Source organism: Syngnathoides biaculeatus, chromosome 5 (assembly GCF_019802595.1).
Source record: "Syngnathoides biaculeatus isolate LvHL_M chromosome 5, ASM1980259v1, whole genome shotgun sequence".
NCBI lineage: Eukaryota > Metazoa > Chordata > Actinopteri > Syngnathiformes > Syngnathidae > Syngnathoides > Syngnathoides biaculeatus.
Genome location: NC_084644.1, coordinates 2,963,630 through 2,978,713, shown reverse-complemented (window position 1 = coordinate 2,978,713; position 15,084 = coordinate 2,963,630). Strand labels below are relative to the sequence as shown.

The 15,084-nt window shown below is 43.6% G+C and overlaps 2 protein-coding genes across 4 annotated transcripts in view; both read left to right on the top strand.

Moving 5' to 3' along the window:
• The first annotated feature begins 973 nt into the window (after positions 1-973).
• On the top strand, positions 974-10,622 carry LOC133500779 (transcription factor E2F3-like). Of its 3 annotated transcripts, none has more exons than XM_061819900.1 (8): positions 974-1,603; positions 3,183-3,303; positions 5,523-5,653; positions 6,889-6,977; positions 7,061-7,221; positions 7,513-7,625; positions 7,925-8,066; positions 10,184-10,622. In XM_061819900.1, the coding sequence occupies exons 1-8, from the start codon at positions 1,322-1,324 to the stop codon at positions 10,456-10,458; spliced, it is 1,314 nt and encodes a 437-aa protein (XP_061675884.1). In that variant the 5' UTR covers positions 974-1,321; the 3' UTR covers positions 10,459-10,622. The 3 variants fall into 3 exon arrangements, with proteins under 3 accessions (XP_061675884.1, XP_061675885.1, XP_061675886.1); XM_061819901.1 differs by lacking the exon at positions 974-1,603 and adding an exon at positions 1,851-1,973; XM_061819902.1 differs by lacking the exon at positions 974-1,603 and adding an exon at positions 2,073-2,193.
• Positions 10,623-13,082: 2,460 nt separating this feature from the next.
• The window catches only part of cdkal1 (CDK5 regulatory subunit associated protein 1-like 1), a 195,467-nt gene continuing 193,465 nt past the window's right edge, over positions 13,083-15,084 (top strand). The window contains exons 1-2 of the mRNA XM_061819899.1: positions 13,083-13,261; positions 14,814-14,974. Coding sequence (XP_061675883.1) covers positions 14,817-14,974 — 158 coding nt within the window. The 5' untranslated portion in view covers positions 13,083-13,261; positions 14,814-14,816. The remainder of the gene's footprint in view (positions 13,262-14,813; positions 14,975-15,084) is intronic.

Below are 15,084 nucleotides of genomic sequence, written 5' to 3'. Positions count from 1 at the left end.
GGCCCGCCTGTGTGGAGTTTGCATGTTCTACCCCATGCCTGCGTGGGTTTTCTCCGGGTGGGCACACCAGTTTCCTCCTACATCCCAAAACCATGCAACACTAATTGGACACTCTAAATTGCCCCAAGGTGTGATTGTGAGTCCGGCTGTTTGTCTCCATGCGCCCTGCGATTGTTTGGCGACCAGTTCAGGGTGTACCCCGTCACCTGCCCATTGACAGCTGGGATGAGCTCCAGCACTCCCCGAGACCCTCGTGAGGATAAGCGGCAAAGAAAATGGATGGATGGATGGATGGATAAATTGCCCCTCGGTGTGAGTGTGGTTGTTTGTCTCGATGTGCCCTGCGATTGGCTGGCAACCAGTTCAGGGTGTCCCCCGCTGGGATAGGCTCCGGCACTCCCCGCGACCCTCGTGAGGATAAACTATGAAAATGGATGGATGGAAAATGAAACATGCTTTTGCAGTGTAAACTTCTGGCTTCATCCTTGTGGAATTGCTCTTTGTAGAATATGTGGTGACCTTTTAACTTTGCTGATAAATGCGAGTGTCCAAAAGTGACAGTGTAAATGCACTAGGATGATCAGAATCAGATTTATTGGTCAAGTATCACCGAAAAAACTGACAAAAATCACACAAACAGCAATCATGTATTTGTTATTGATGCATGTATTGACATTGTGACTTTGTTGATGAAAACACGTTGTGGTTCCAAAAATGCACTTCAGCGAGGGTAAATTGGGCTTCCCAATCTGTTTGAGTACATCCGCTCCAACGTGCCCGCGCACGACTAGTCGCCGGCTCCATCTAGCGCCCCGGTTGGGGATTTACGGCCCGCGTGGGTCGTGACGTCACCTGTTTACACCTGCCAATGAGCACGTGGCGCAGGGGATTCGGGAGACGTCATTGGACAGACCCGCCGGAAAACGGGGCGGCGACTCCCGCGCGGCCAGCCAATGGCGCGAGGCATGCAAATTGTGTTTGAAATGTTGCCGGGAAATCCGAGTTTCGCGGGAGGGCTCTCGAGCGCGTAAAGCGTTTCCCTTCCCTTCCATTCATCGGGCCCGCTTCCTGGAGCCACTTCTCGACGGGCTGGACGAGACTTGCGCGACTTTTTTTTCATCCGCCGCATCTGCCTCAATGCACGCACCCCAGGGCGAGCGCTTTGCGAAAGTCGATGATTCAGACGTTCATCTTTGCTTCGCGCTGATTATTTTTGTCACTCGCGAGCTGGATTAGCAACGAGAGCGGCTTGAAAAGTGTCGACGCGGAACGGAGCGGAAAAAAAAAAGCAAGGGGGGGGGTGGTAGCACCCGAGTACAAGATGAGAAGAGGGATCTCTTCGGCTCCGGACAAAGTGATTTTAGCGGGCGTCGGGGGCTCTCATCTGGACAGTAACATCATTTTGACGGCGCTCTCGGATCGCTTGAACCCGGCTCAGGCCAACGCGACTTTTATCCAAATCATAACGACGCCGCCGCCTCGCAACGTCGCCCAGACGTCAAATGTATGCTCGTCCGAGCCCTCCGTCAACAACATTTACACAACTCCACAACAGGCTGCGGCCAACGGAGCGGGACATCGACCCGCATTAGGAAGACCACCGGTAATGTCCCCCCTCGCGGCCGGCACGCTTTTTTGTTGTCGTTGCAGTTATATTTTTCCTCATTCCCAAAAAATGTATTTTGTGACTGCAAGGCGACTCGACGGCTAGCCCTGCTAAAGGGTTAGCCGAGCTTGTTGTTCTGCCGGCTAGCCGCTAGCCAGGCAGCTAACTAACTCCCACTACTAGCCAAGTTGTCCCGGTGGACCCCCGCCGGCTTTGAGGCGAAGGGGTGCGCGTGTAAAAAAAAAAAAAAAAAAAAAGGGGGGGGTGGATAATGTGGCGACGTCCGCACACGACCTCCGCCGGAGTGCGAAGAGCTCGCGGTGCTAACTTGGTGATGCTTGAGCCTCGCAGCCAGATGGAAACATCGGTAAGAGATGAGCAAGGTTAGCGGTGGCCTAGCGGCTGCTTGCTCTCTTTGGCTTTACATTTTATTTGCGGGTGGAAGGGGTGGGGGTCGGGGGTGCCATTCGGGACTTTCGGGCACCCTTTTTGCTCTATTTCGGTTGAAGTTGTCGGTTTTTTTCCCCCCCAAAACTTGGGCTCACTTTTGGATGCCAGGCGACAGCGTCCGAATCGTCGATGGAGAGGCAAGTTGCATCGGGGCTCGAAAATGAGTTAGCTGTCATGGCTAGTCGCAATTTTGACCAAGTCGACACACGCAAAAAAATGAAACAAAACAGAAAAACAAACAAAGTTGATTTTCGACGCTCGCTTGCAACGATTGAACGACTCGACCTGACTGAAGAAAAGTGCAACGTGATGATGCTTTTCACAAGTCGAGTTTGTTGCCCTCAGTGCTTACTTTGCAAGGAAGGTTTCCTGTCCTCGCAACATGTACAAACCGCACCGAGACGTGCAGGGCTTTATTTTGGGGTGTTGGTCATTTGCAATAGTTTTGTGCAATCAACTTGATTTCTCGAGCTGGAGTCGTCCTATGTGTGTGAGGCCAGAGCCCGTCCACGAGCAGACGGGGTGAGGGGAGTTGCTTGCTGGTATAAAATGGCTGACATTTAGACTGTCAACACAGGACCGAGTTCTCACTGACTGGTCTCAATCAAATGATTTAAAGCGAGCTTAAAATGTCTCCTGCAAGGAGAGTTTTCAAGGGGGTGCAGAATCGGGCTGCAGACATTACTGCGTTGCACCCCAAAAACGCACAGCTGGAATGAAGTCTGGGGGCTTGCTAAAAACTCACAAGGCCTTGTCAGTGACAATAACCCGGACAGCAGTGAAAGTTCTGGAAACCTTGAAGATATTTTTTCATCATACACGAGTGATAAAGTACAGTTTGAAGCAAAAACACGACCAACTGGACTGGGTGCTTTTTTTTTTTTTTTTTTTTTTTTTTTTTTTGCCGCCAGTGAAGGAACTTGGATGAGATTGAGTGAAACGTACACTCAGTCCAACGATACTTCAATTATGAATTTAAATTCATTGAAGTTGATCAAGTTGTAATAACCAGTATTCCGTTTACTGGAACTGTTTTGGCACAGAATAAACATGCAGTCATTGTTCGGTGTAAGATTTGACAAAAGTGGATCATCTGAAAAACTTCCCTTCCACCTTCTCCCCGTAGGCCAAAAGGCGGCTGGCCCTCGACGAGTCGGACCACCAGTACCAGTCGGAACCATCGAGGACCCCGAGGGGCAGAGGGGGCGCTGCGTTGGCCAATGGAGCGCTTTTAAAGACTCCCAAGAGTAAGACCGCGGCTGTGTTGCAGATTTGCAATTGACGCCAAGTTGTGCACGCATGACGTACTATTTATTTAAAGACTAGCGAAAGCTGAGTTGAAACACACGAAAAAAATCTATATTTTTACAGTAATATTTACGCTACACTGTGGCGATGCGCTGGCCCAAAAAAAAAGCATTCTTACAGCCGAGACAATGGCCATTATATGACGTACCACAACAAACATTTCATATTTTCTCTTTCTTTGAGAGGCCTTTGTTTGTGCAACAATTAGTCGCTTTTTTTTGTTTTTGTGTCAACGTAGTATTCAACAGAGATTATGATGTACTTTTTTTTTCTCCAGTGTAACCTGCTTAAACGTCGGCTTTATGGTTCCGTCTTGCATGCCAGCTACCACAGTCATATTTGGAGCTTGTTCAAATTTTATCTGTACAACAATGGATTACGACAGTGTCATTCAAAATACATTTAGCAATATCATTTAGGCTCACCTTTTTGGAATGTACCGTAGATGTTCAGTGTTTGTGTATAATTAGATGATGTCCAGTTCGGTGCACTCTGCCTGACTTTCTATTTCTTTATCGGGTCACAGCACCCATTTTACATTCGAATACAGGGAGTCCTCGGGTTGAGACGGTCTCGACCGAAGACATTTCGACTTTACGACGCCCGTCCGCCATTTTGTCTGGCTAATGCTCGACCATGTTTGTGCGGCGGGAGTATTTTCCTGTTTTTCACCCTCCTTTTTAAACATTATCGCCCCAAAGAAGAAAGCTGTGTCTTTTAGCGATGCTTCTGCAGCCAAAAGAAAATCCATGACCACGGAAATGAAGCTCAAGATCGTAAAAAGATTGGAGAAAGGAGGGTAACCAACACCACCGACACTGGTGAAAATTATTAAAGACGGAGCCTGTATTTTAGCGCTTGTGAAGGGTTCCGTTCCTATGTTGGATACAATGATCACAAAACAAGGTTCTTTGGTACTTGTCGAGATGGAGAGGATTGCGGACCAGGTTCCTTGGCAATAGCTGCTTCTTCTTCTCCATCCACCTCTCAGCAGCAATGCTTAGCACATCATCTTGTTTATTCCAATGTATCTGTTTTTTTATACAAAGTATTTTGATGTAAATTCTGACTTTAATGGTGAAATCCGACTTAAAAGTCGAAAGTCGAGTTAAGTCGCTGCTCTAGAAACGGATCTGTCGTAGACCGAGGACTCCCTGTAGTCTCAGGGTACCCCATCGGACAAAACTGTTGACAAAAAGCAGAGTAGTGAAATAATGAAGATCTGGTTTTTATTCATGCTCAAATTGACTGACTTATGTGAAATGTGGCCCTCTTGAATTGAACGCAAAAGCTGTTGTGTTGTATGAAGGGCAAGCCGGCAATACACTGCTTTATTCTACCTTCTGTCTGGCTCATCTGATAAAGCGTTGGCCTCTAGCTCTGAGGTCCCGGGTTCAATCCCGGGCCCCGCCTGTGTCGAGTTTGCATGTTCTCCCCGTGCCTGCGTGGGTTTTCTGCGCGCACGCCAGTTTCCTCCCACATCTCAAAAACATGCGACATTAATTGGACACTCTAAATTGCCCAAAGGTGTGATTGTGAGTGCGACCGTTTGTCTCGATGTGCCCTGCGATTGGCTGGCAACCAGTTCAAGATGTACCCCACCTCCTGTCCGTTGACAGCTGCGATATGCTCCAGCACTCTCCGCGACCCTCGTGAGGATACCTGGCAAAGAAAATCGATGGATGGATGGATGGATGGATAGGGTTTTATTTTGGAAGGGAGACAAATGAAATGAAATTGGATAATTTTCTCCCACCACACCGATGATCTTTCGGGGCACACATGTCCCACGAATTTCGGTTTCTCGCTTATGAACAGCACTTAACTAAATTGCGGAGCTGCATGGGAATACATTGTCATGAGGCACAAAAATGGCACTTACATGTTTTCCCATTTAAATGTTTAATATGTATAACTTAGATGTTTTAAAAATACACATTTACTATAATTGCATTGGCGTCATTTCATTACAGACTCCGGTAATTGAGGATCCCGCATGATTGTTTTTTTTTTCTTGGTTATAAGTTCGTGTTTGTTGCTATTGAGAATCGGATTACCCTCATCTTAAAAAAAAAATGTATTGAATCTTGACTGGCCACCTGGTAATCGTTTTGTCATTAAAATGAAGTCTGAGTTTTTCTTTCCTTTTGCATTGTAGCGCCCAAGTCTCCACCGGAGAGGACGCGCTACGACACCTCCTTGGGCCTCTTAACAAAGAAGTTTGTGGACCTGCTGGCCCAGTCTGTCGATGGAGTTTTGGACCTTAACCTCGCCGCAGAAACTTTGCAGGTACCTTGCTCTTCAAAGGGAGGTGCTGCGGATTTTGACCGGATCGTAGGTTCTCGACCGGACGCAGGATTTATTCACGTCAGTGATAAAACGAATATAACATAGAAGGAGTGCCGCCCGCTCAACGGGAGATTTTACGATCCCAGACCGGAGCGAGGGTTAATTTCCCCAACCACTACAAAAACACCTTTGTACCCGAAACATCAGATCGTAGTCCGCTTCCTCTGATGCCATGTCTTGTGATAAAATAAGTATAAGTGAAAAGGAGATATCACAAATGCAAAAAAAAAAAACATGCTAAGCACGGTCCCAAATGCGAGATTCAAGTGGTTGATCAAGTAATGGACCTCACGTACAACTCATTGCGTGTAAATTAGTACTCGAAGCATTTTGAAAGCTTTTGCCTTGTCAGATTTAAGATTTTATTTTGAAATAAACTTTTCGTCTGACTCTTGTACAGTATTCCACGTCATGTTAAGCTTTTGATAGAAAATAAATCTTAAAAAATGATCCCGAAGTTTTCAAATGTCCCTTAAAAGTGTTAACGGGAAGACGTTGAGATTGAACAAAATAGTTTGCTTAAGAAAGTGATATAGAACAATATTGAGTGTTAAAAAAATGCGATAGGACTATTCCCCCCCCAGCATTGTTGAGCCCTAGTACTGCGACGCCAAATGAACAAGATCCAATGCAAGAGCCACATTAAAGGTCAAGTGTCATGCCTACAAATATTGTAATTCAATATATATATATATATATATATATATATATATATATACACACACACATTATTCACTTCAATGTCCATAAGAAGAAATAAATGAGTGGAGAGCGCGTCATCCATGAAAGTTGTGAAAGTCTCATTCGCCATCCATATTGGCTCCATCCTCTGTTCATTACGTCACACTGCGAGATTCGCCATTGAAAACACGCAGTGCCATCTACTATGGGACACGGAAGCTCTTTTCAAAGTTACCATATCGTTTCGAGCCATATTTAGATGATATGCGGATCACTTCTAACGAACAGACTCCCAGGCAGTTTGTACGAGGCAGCCCTTGTCCGAAGCCGTGCTAGAAGATGGAAACATCTCACAGTGTGATGCAGTTATTAAATGTTTTTGTAATTTCTCTCACTTGGTGCATTTGTTCCTGACGTGGTCGATGGCTGTTCGATGCTAAATTTAACCCGGCAAACGTTCAAATGCTTTTATTTTTACTTTGTTGTGGTTTTAGGTGCAGAAAAGGAGATTGTATGACATCACCAATGTACTTGAGGGCATCCACCTCATCAAGAAGAAATCAAAGAACAACATTCAGTGGATGTAAGTTGCCATGCCCCCCTCTTGACGTTTACGACCCCCCCCCCCCCCCAGATTTCTGTTCGTGATCACTCCGCACCATACAGGGGCTGCAGTCTGTTGGAGGTCGAGGGCTCGCTGAACCAGAGGCAAAGACTGACGGCAGAAGTTTCAGCGCTGATGGAAGAAGAGCAGAGGCTTGAGCAGCTGATCCAAAAATGCAGCTCGGACGCCAGGCACATTATCGAGTTGCCCAGCAATGAGGAATATCCTTGATTAATAGCTGAAATGTTCAGCCGCCTGATGCGTCACACGTCGCTTTTAGGCGTGGACTGCGGGTCTGCACTTGCACTCAGTATGAAGCCTTGTTGCAGGAGCACGTGCTTGTACGATGTGTGTGAGCGCTTCGCAATGTGGCTTGCCCTCATCTGGATAAAATACATTTTTTGGGGGGAACCTATCGGCATTACCCCTGGGCTCAAAATCCATTTCGCTAACACGTCAGTTGTCAAAGTCACCATTCCGTCTGAAGTTTGACTCTTTGACCAGTTGACCACATTTGCGTATGTGACTTATGAGGACATTAAACGGCTGGGAAACCTCCAAGATCAGACTGTGATTGTTGTCAAAGCGCCCACAGACACCAAACTGGAAGTGACAGACCCCGACGAGGTGCGTGCTCCCACTGCATGCGTCGATGACGTTCTTGGCTCGTTAAACCTTTTCGACATGCACCACTAAACAATTTCATATTAGTTTTCCTTCCCACTTGTCGTGCTTTTCAAGAAGAAAAAAAAAAAATGTTAAAACAGTTTACACGGGGAGCACGTTTGAATTTTGGCCAATAGTGGACAACAACTGTATCGCAATGTTCTACGTTGTTAAGCGTCGTATCGTTCAAGTGCATTACTGGCTAAAATTCCACCTCAGCTGTCGGCTTTGTGTTCTAAATATAAACTTACTTTCCTCAGAGTCTGTCCATCCACTTGACCAGCACCAGAGGTCCCATAGAGGTTCTGTTGTGTCCAGACGAGGAGAGCGAGCACACTAGTCCGGTGAAAAACGGCGGCGTGGACATCAACGGGAATTCTCCTTTCCTCAAAGTCATTCAAGGTCTGCTCCCAAAACAAAAGAAAAACAAAGTGTGTCACCAAGATGTTTAGCTATTTTATTTTAGGAGCGTTCCGCATTCTCCACCAGTGCATTTTGTCACAGAAATTCTGTGCTCACAACCAAGGTGATGGTCATTTATAGCTTTTTGAGATCTTGTCAGTGTATTTCCTACTTGGTAAAACACCCAGGCACTGTTTTGCAAAAGGTTTGCCTGTGCAAGAAACAGGCTTAAATTGTATTCTACTGACTGACTGTGATTTCCTGTGTATAGCGCACCCGTGTATAAAATTTGTCAAAGTTGACCTCAAAATTCTGGAAAGCGTTTCTCCCCATGTGTAATGCATTTTTACAATGCGTGATTTTGCTTCTACCCGTATGAGCAAAACGAAGTATCTGTATTTTGTTAGTTTTTTTTTTTTTTTTCAAAGAACTATTCAGGGGTTGTCTGGGCGAAAGGGCAAGATCCCGGACACAAGCGGCGGAAATGCCTTTCCTCCGCAGGGTGTCCGGGTTCTCCCTTAAAGATGGGGTGAGAAGCTCGGTTGTCCGGGAGGGCCTCAAATTAAGAGCCCCTGCTCTTCCGTATTGAGAGGAGCCAGATGAGGTGGCTGGGGAATCTGAATTTCCTCCCAAACGCCTCCCAGGTGAGGTGTGTTTTGGGCACGTCCCCCCTGGAAAAACACCCCAAGGATGACTTAAAACACGCTGGAGAGAGACTACATCTCTCGGCTGGCCTGGGAGCACCTTGGGATTCCCCCAGAAAAGTTGGATGAAGTTGTTGGGGAGAAGGAAGTGTGGACATCCCTGTTAAAGAAAGCTACTGTCCTCCATGACCTCACCTGGAAAAGCGATGGAAGATGGAAGGATGGATAGATATGCTGAAGTTGAAGCACTTTATTTGAACATTTCGTATTGCTAGTACTTTAGAATGGTTTTGCGCATATATTTGATTACCCAGACAGAATTTAAATGGGTACAGTTATTTAAATGAAACATGAAAGGATGTTGCAAACCACATTTTAATTTGATCTGAATTAAATATGTCAAGCATTTCAGAAAAGTATAATCCTTACACAAAACCACGAAGAAGCTTATGGTTGTTCAATCGTCAATTGTATTTAAAAAACAAACAAATTCTGCCAGGATATGAAAACTCATGAGCACAACTGTGCATATATCCACTCATATTTACCTCGAACATATTGGAATGAAAGTGTAAGCTACGTCATTTTCGTAACCTCTAGGTGGCAGTGGCATATCTGAATTAAAGTGCACACACCTTTCATGCCAAGTGGCACATTGGATTAAATGTGTCCAGCTTTTTCAGAACCTCCATCCATCCATTTTCTTTGCTGCTTATCCTCACGAGTGTCGGGAAGAGTGCTAGAGCCAATCGCAGGGCACATGGAAACAAACAGCCGCCCTCACAATCACACCGAGGGGCAATTTTCGAGTGTCCAGTGAATGTTGCATGTTTTTGGAATGTGGGAGGAAACTGGAGTGCCCGGAAAAACCAACGCACGCACGAGGGGAACATGCAAACTCCACACAGGCGGGTCTGGGATCGAACCCGGGACTTCTGAACTGTGAGGCCAACGCTTTACCAGCTGAGCCACTGTGCCGTTTATAAAATATGACCTATGTATAATGCTATTGACATTTAAATATAATGTGTGTGTGTATGCATATATATATATATATATATAGATATATATATATATATATATATAGAGAGAGAGAGAGAGAGAGCGAGAGAGAGAGATATGTTTCACAATCAGGAAAAAAATCGACATGATAGACGCGAAATTATGGTGGCAATTGGAGTTTGGTCATACGTTAGCTTTTTTTGTGTATGTGTGAGCGGAGAAAAAAAACAAGGCTCGAAACCAAGTACATTAAAAGTTAGATGATCACATTGGTAAGGAGACATTTTTACCACTTTAAGGCAGTTTCAAGAAACTTAACCAATTTCCATGTCTGAGTATTGATTTTGCTTCCACAAAAATGGAAAATAACTTTGAAAGAATTCAATAAGTGAAAGTCTGTTTTGAGCATGTTGTATTTTTTGACTGACTTTTTTTTGTTGTTGTTGTTGTTGTTGTCGCCACCTTCTCCAGAGCCAACCGTCCCGAGCCCGTCCCCCGGCACCTCCGCCACCGTGTCCGTCACGGCCCTGTCGCCCATCACGTCTCCGTACACCAGTCTCCTCCAGCAAACGGAAGACCAGATGCCCTCGTCGCTGGGGCCCTTCTTGAACCTGGGGCCTCCTTTGCTGGAGCAAGAAGACTACCTTTTAGGATTGGGCGATGACCAGGGAATCAGCGACTTGTTTGACACCTGTGACTTTGATAGGATGCCCTCGCTCGGCCTGGATGACCTCCTGTGCAGCTAGCGCTAGCTGATCCAGATCCCGGCCAGGCGCATCGAAGTGAGTTGAAGATGTGCCGAGCTCGGTCGGAGGCCTGCGACTGAGTAGTTAGTACGAGGCAATTCTAAATACAAGGAAATTCAACTAAAAAAAGGGCTATTCAACCCACCCCCGCCCGATCCCAGGAAGACAAAACGCCATGTTTACCCGTCGTGTCGCAAATACAGATTCAGCCGAACATGTCTCGTCTCAGACGCCGCGAGGTCTCCGGTGAAGCTTGAGGGAAGATACCAGGTACTTAAAATTCTCAAAGAGAAATATCAGCCTTTAAAAAATGGAGAAAAAAAATGCAGTCAACGTAGTCTAGAGTGGCATGTGAAAGGAAGCTGGGATGGCTTTTATGTCACAAAATTCACACATTAAGATGAACTTTGAACCACTTTGAGATTTTTTTTTTCTTTTTTTTTTTTTAAATGGGATGAAACCTTTTGAGAAGTCAAAAGCATTTCCGCATTTCCAAGTCTTAAATTTGTCTTACGATAGCCTTTAAGAGCAGAGAAATCTGGCCCGTTATGGAATTTTCATTTCTCTTAACTGATCCCCTGATAAATTTAAGCCCGAGACCGACACAGTGCAGGCAGAATTTGTGGCCCAAAGGAGTGTCGCACAACAACACAAAAGTGAAAAGTGACCACTTGGTGTTTTCTGCCAGGCTGTATAAGACACGGTCTAGGTGAGTAGTATTTTAGCTTGTGATTACTATTAATGGATTTTAAAACTTTTAGAATAAACTAGTAATATCTTGGTCGTTTAAAAAAAAAAAAAAAAAAAAGCAACCACATAAGGAAGTATTCCCCAGTCATCATCTAAATATGTAAAATTTGAACTAACATCCCTTATTGGAGACCTCTGCTTCTCGCTCGTATTTGATGACACGTCTAACGGTAAAACAAACGCCTGAATCGAAAAGCGCGAACCTGCGGCGGCGGCAGGCCTTATTGCTGCTGCTAGCGTGGATTTGAAACCCCCCCGTCTGACAGTGTGTAATCGTATGGTTATAAATGCGAAGATCTGGCTTGTGTTAATGGATAAGCATTTTTCTAAAAATAAAAAAAAAATTAAATGTTGCGGGTAAGGTACCATGTGGGATACCTCTCACTGTTTGACACTTCAGTAGTAACCGAGCATACCAGTTGTCACCGTAGCTGTTCGGAGTGAACGTTTTTGCCTCGTGTCCTCGTTTTGAATAAACCCAGTACTTTGAACGGTAAGGACACATTTAGCGCAGAAGTCATTAGTTATTTTTTCCAGTATGTGTGCTTTGATCATTATTTTTTTTATTTTTTTTTTTTCATTCAGGTCATGTATTTGTTGACCCCCAAATTGTGCGTTCCTTCACTGTGAGCTCTCAAAATGGCCATGACGAGACGTAATTGTCTTCACTGGACTGGGATCGGTGACTTCTGTCCACTGCTAAAGTGTCTAGCGTTGCTTCTGTGACACTGTGTGTCCGTTTTTACCTTTTGGGAATTTTTTTTTCATTTTATTCTACGTCTGGTCCTCATTCACCTGCCCCCCCCCCAAGCTTTTTAGATTTGGGGGGGAAAAAAAATTGGTGTCTTATTAGTACTACTACATAAGACAATTCCCACATTTATTTTTGTGGGAAAGCACGACAGTGTATTACCACCACATTAAAAATAAATACGATGTTAATACACGGAATTCTCCCAATTAAAAAATAGTTGGAATGCTATTTGTTCTTAAATAAAATATTCCAAATAAGAGCTAAAGTTTAAACAGCACTGTTGTTCATGTTCTGGTTCCTCCAAAATTCACAAATTTAAACTGAAGTACTTTGTTAATGGCTGAAACAAAATTGTGTATGAAAAAAAAAAAAGTCTAAATACAAATGGCTGTTTCTACTAATTTGTGGGGGGGGGGGAGCTGCAATACGATATTTTGCTTTTTCTAGTTTTGGTGAACGGTTCTTGGTGTGATGTCTGATGTTAGTAATTTGCTTTTAATGTGTGTATTTGTTTGGGGGGGAGGGTGAAATGGGATTGTTATTTTGTACTGCTTGACTTCGTAATTGAACATTTGAATAAAGGAAATACGTGAGAAGAATTATTGTTCCATTATGGTTTGTGTGTCACGAGTTTCACAGTTTTTAAGTGGTTTAAAAAAAAATCAAAACTCCATCAGTGTTTTCTAGATTTGCCAATTTTCTACAAATATTAAATGCATATACTGTAGAATAATATAACGCAGTGGTGTCCAAACTACGGCCTGCTGAGCAATTGTGGCCCACGGCATGTACCAAATATATTCCCCAACTTTGGGTATGGGTCTTGAAAAAGTGGTTGGCAGGGGAGTGGGTGGGGTTCTCTCATTTCCACTTTCACTTTTTTTTTTTTTGCTGGACAAAGGGATTTTGATGTGAGCCGTGGGTTTGTGACGCTATTTGATATTGTCTTGCAAATAAGAGTAATACAAATAAATAACAATTGCAGGGGATATTTTGACAAACACTCAAACAAAATGATTTGGATTTTTAAATTAAAATGATGTGCTTAAAATGCGAAGAGAATAATATTAATTTAAACATTTGCTCTTTATCTGGCTATCGTTCAAACCGACAAGCGCTTTCGTTCGCAAATGAATTTTGACCCTCTTCTTTCGCTGTACTGGTCGTGTCAGAAAGATGGCGGACAAGGAGCTTTGACGCATCCGTTTTGCTGCTACAAATGCTTACTTTCACGTCTCCTGACTCGTTCTGGCTTGCGAATTCGGCTCGAAGCGATCAAGCATCCAGATTTCAATCGAGGTAAGAGTAAAATGTTTTAGTGTATTGTGTCACGTGGGCCACACACTATCCACACAATGTAGCCCGGCTAACAGCTAGCAGGGCCCAACAAAACAAAATAAACGCCTTTCTGTGCTACAGTACAAAAACAAACCTTTTGTCGTGTGCCTCTGGCTCGTCCCCCGCGAAAACGTCAACATGAGCAGACACGATGTTGTCACGTCAGGTGCATCAAGGATTCACGTGTACCACAGTTCGGCGTACACATTTGTGTTTATCGTAAGATTCTGCAGTGCCGTGGAAAAACAATCGGCCCTCTTTCTCAAATTGTGTTGTTTTTTTTTTTTTTTGCATTATTGCATTATCTTCTATAAGATCATCGGCATGAAACAGCTTTAAAGTGCGGAATCGATACAAAAATATGATAATTTGAGAAAGGGGGCGGGGGGAGATACTTTTGCCGAGTCTCAAAGAGAAATAATAATTAATTCGGTATGTTCCATAAAATTTCAAACTCATGGAATTGAAAAATTGCTATCATTGTAAAGAGCTTTGACACCCCTTTAAAATATTTCTTGAATGATGTCAATAGCTCAAATAATATGCAAGTTATGATCATTTAAATATTGGGATTAAATTATTATTTAAATTATCTCAATAGCTCAAATAACATGAAAATTATGACCATTTAAAGATTGTGAATATGGGCTAATTATTGCATCGGTAAAACAATAGATAAGAACAAAAAGTTGTGACCAATTGGGATCTTCAAAATTTTTTGGGGGTTTCTCAACGGATTTTCATGAAATTTCTGTGATGACAGCTTGACTAAAGAATTACCATTTGCACTTATTTTCATTATAATTGCATACAAAGCAACAAATCTTGTCAATTTTACAGATTTTGTAATGCCACCAACATTTTTGCAAGCGTTAAAAAACACTCCGAGCGGTCATATCACCTTCATATTTCACTTATGCATCAATAAGTACATATAAAATACAAATGAAGTACTTTAGAAAAAATGTATACTTACCAACAAGTTGTGATCGAAGTTTTAAACTGTGAAAAATTTCGAATAAAAAGTACTACAGCAAGCGATTTTGAAAATTCAAAATGGAGGTTGTATAGGGAAATGTGGACTTCGTCATCAACTTGTGTGTGTTTTGGTGCAATAATAAACAAGCCTTGTACACGCAATATAGTGACGCACTTTGCACTGCAGATAGTTTCTTACATAAGCAGAGGCAGCTCCATCGCGCAGTACAATGAACGGACGGGTTGTCCCGTACCTAAATTAGTGTCTGCTAATAAAAATATATTGTTTGCTATGTGTGTCACATATGTATAGATTTCCAAAACAAAAGTCTTGTGTCTTTGTGATTGCCATCATACAGATGCGTCAAATTCATTTTGCTCAATGCCCACGTAGTCACGCTTTCCCTGACTATGAAACCACATACATATGTATACATACCCATCCAACCATTTTCTTAGCCGCTTATCCTCACAAGGGTCGCGGGAGTGCTGGAGCCTGTCAACGAACGCTGACAAAAGATTTTGTTCATTTCAGACCATGCCTTCGGCCTGTGATGCCGCGATCGACGACATTGAGGACATGGTGTCTTCAAGTGACCCCACCCCTCATGAGAGGCAGTCCGCTCGGAAGAGTATCATACCGAGGTCCAGGAAAAAAAATGACATCTTGAACAGAGAGGAGCTCCAGGCTGACAGGTATGCTAAAGCAATGGCTTTATAGTCACTAAGATTATTTTTTTTTCAATTTAGTACTTTCATTTAAATGTACTGTGAGAATTTTATAAAACAGTGGTGAGGCCGGCCAT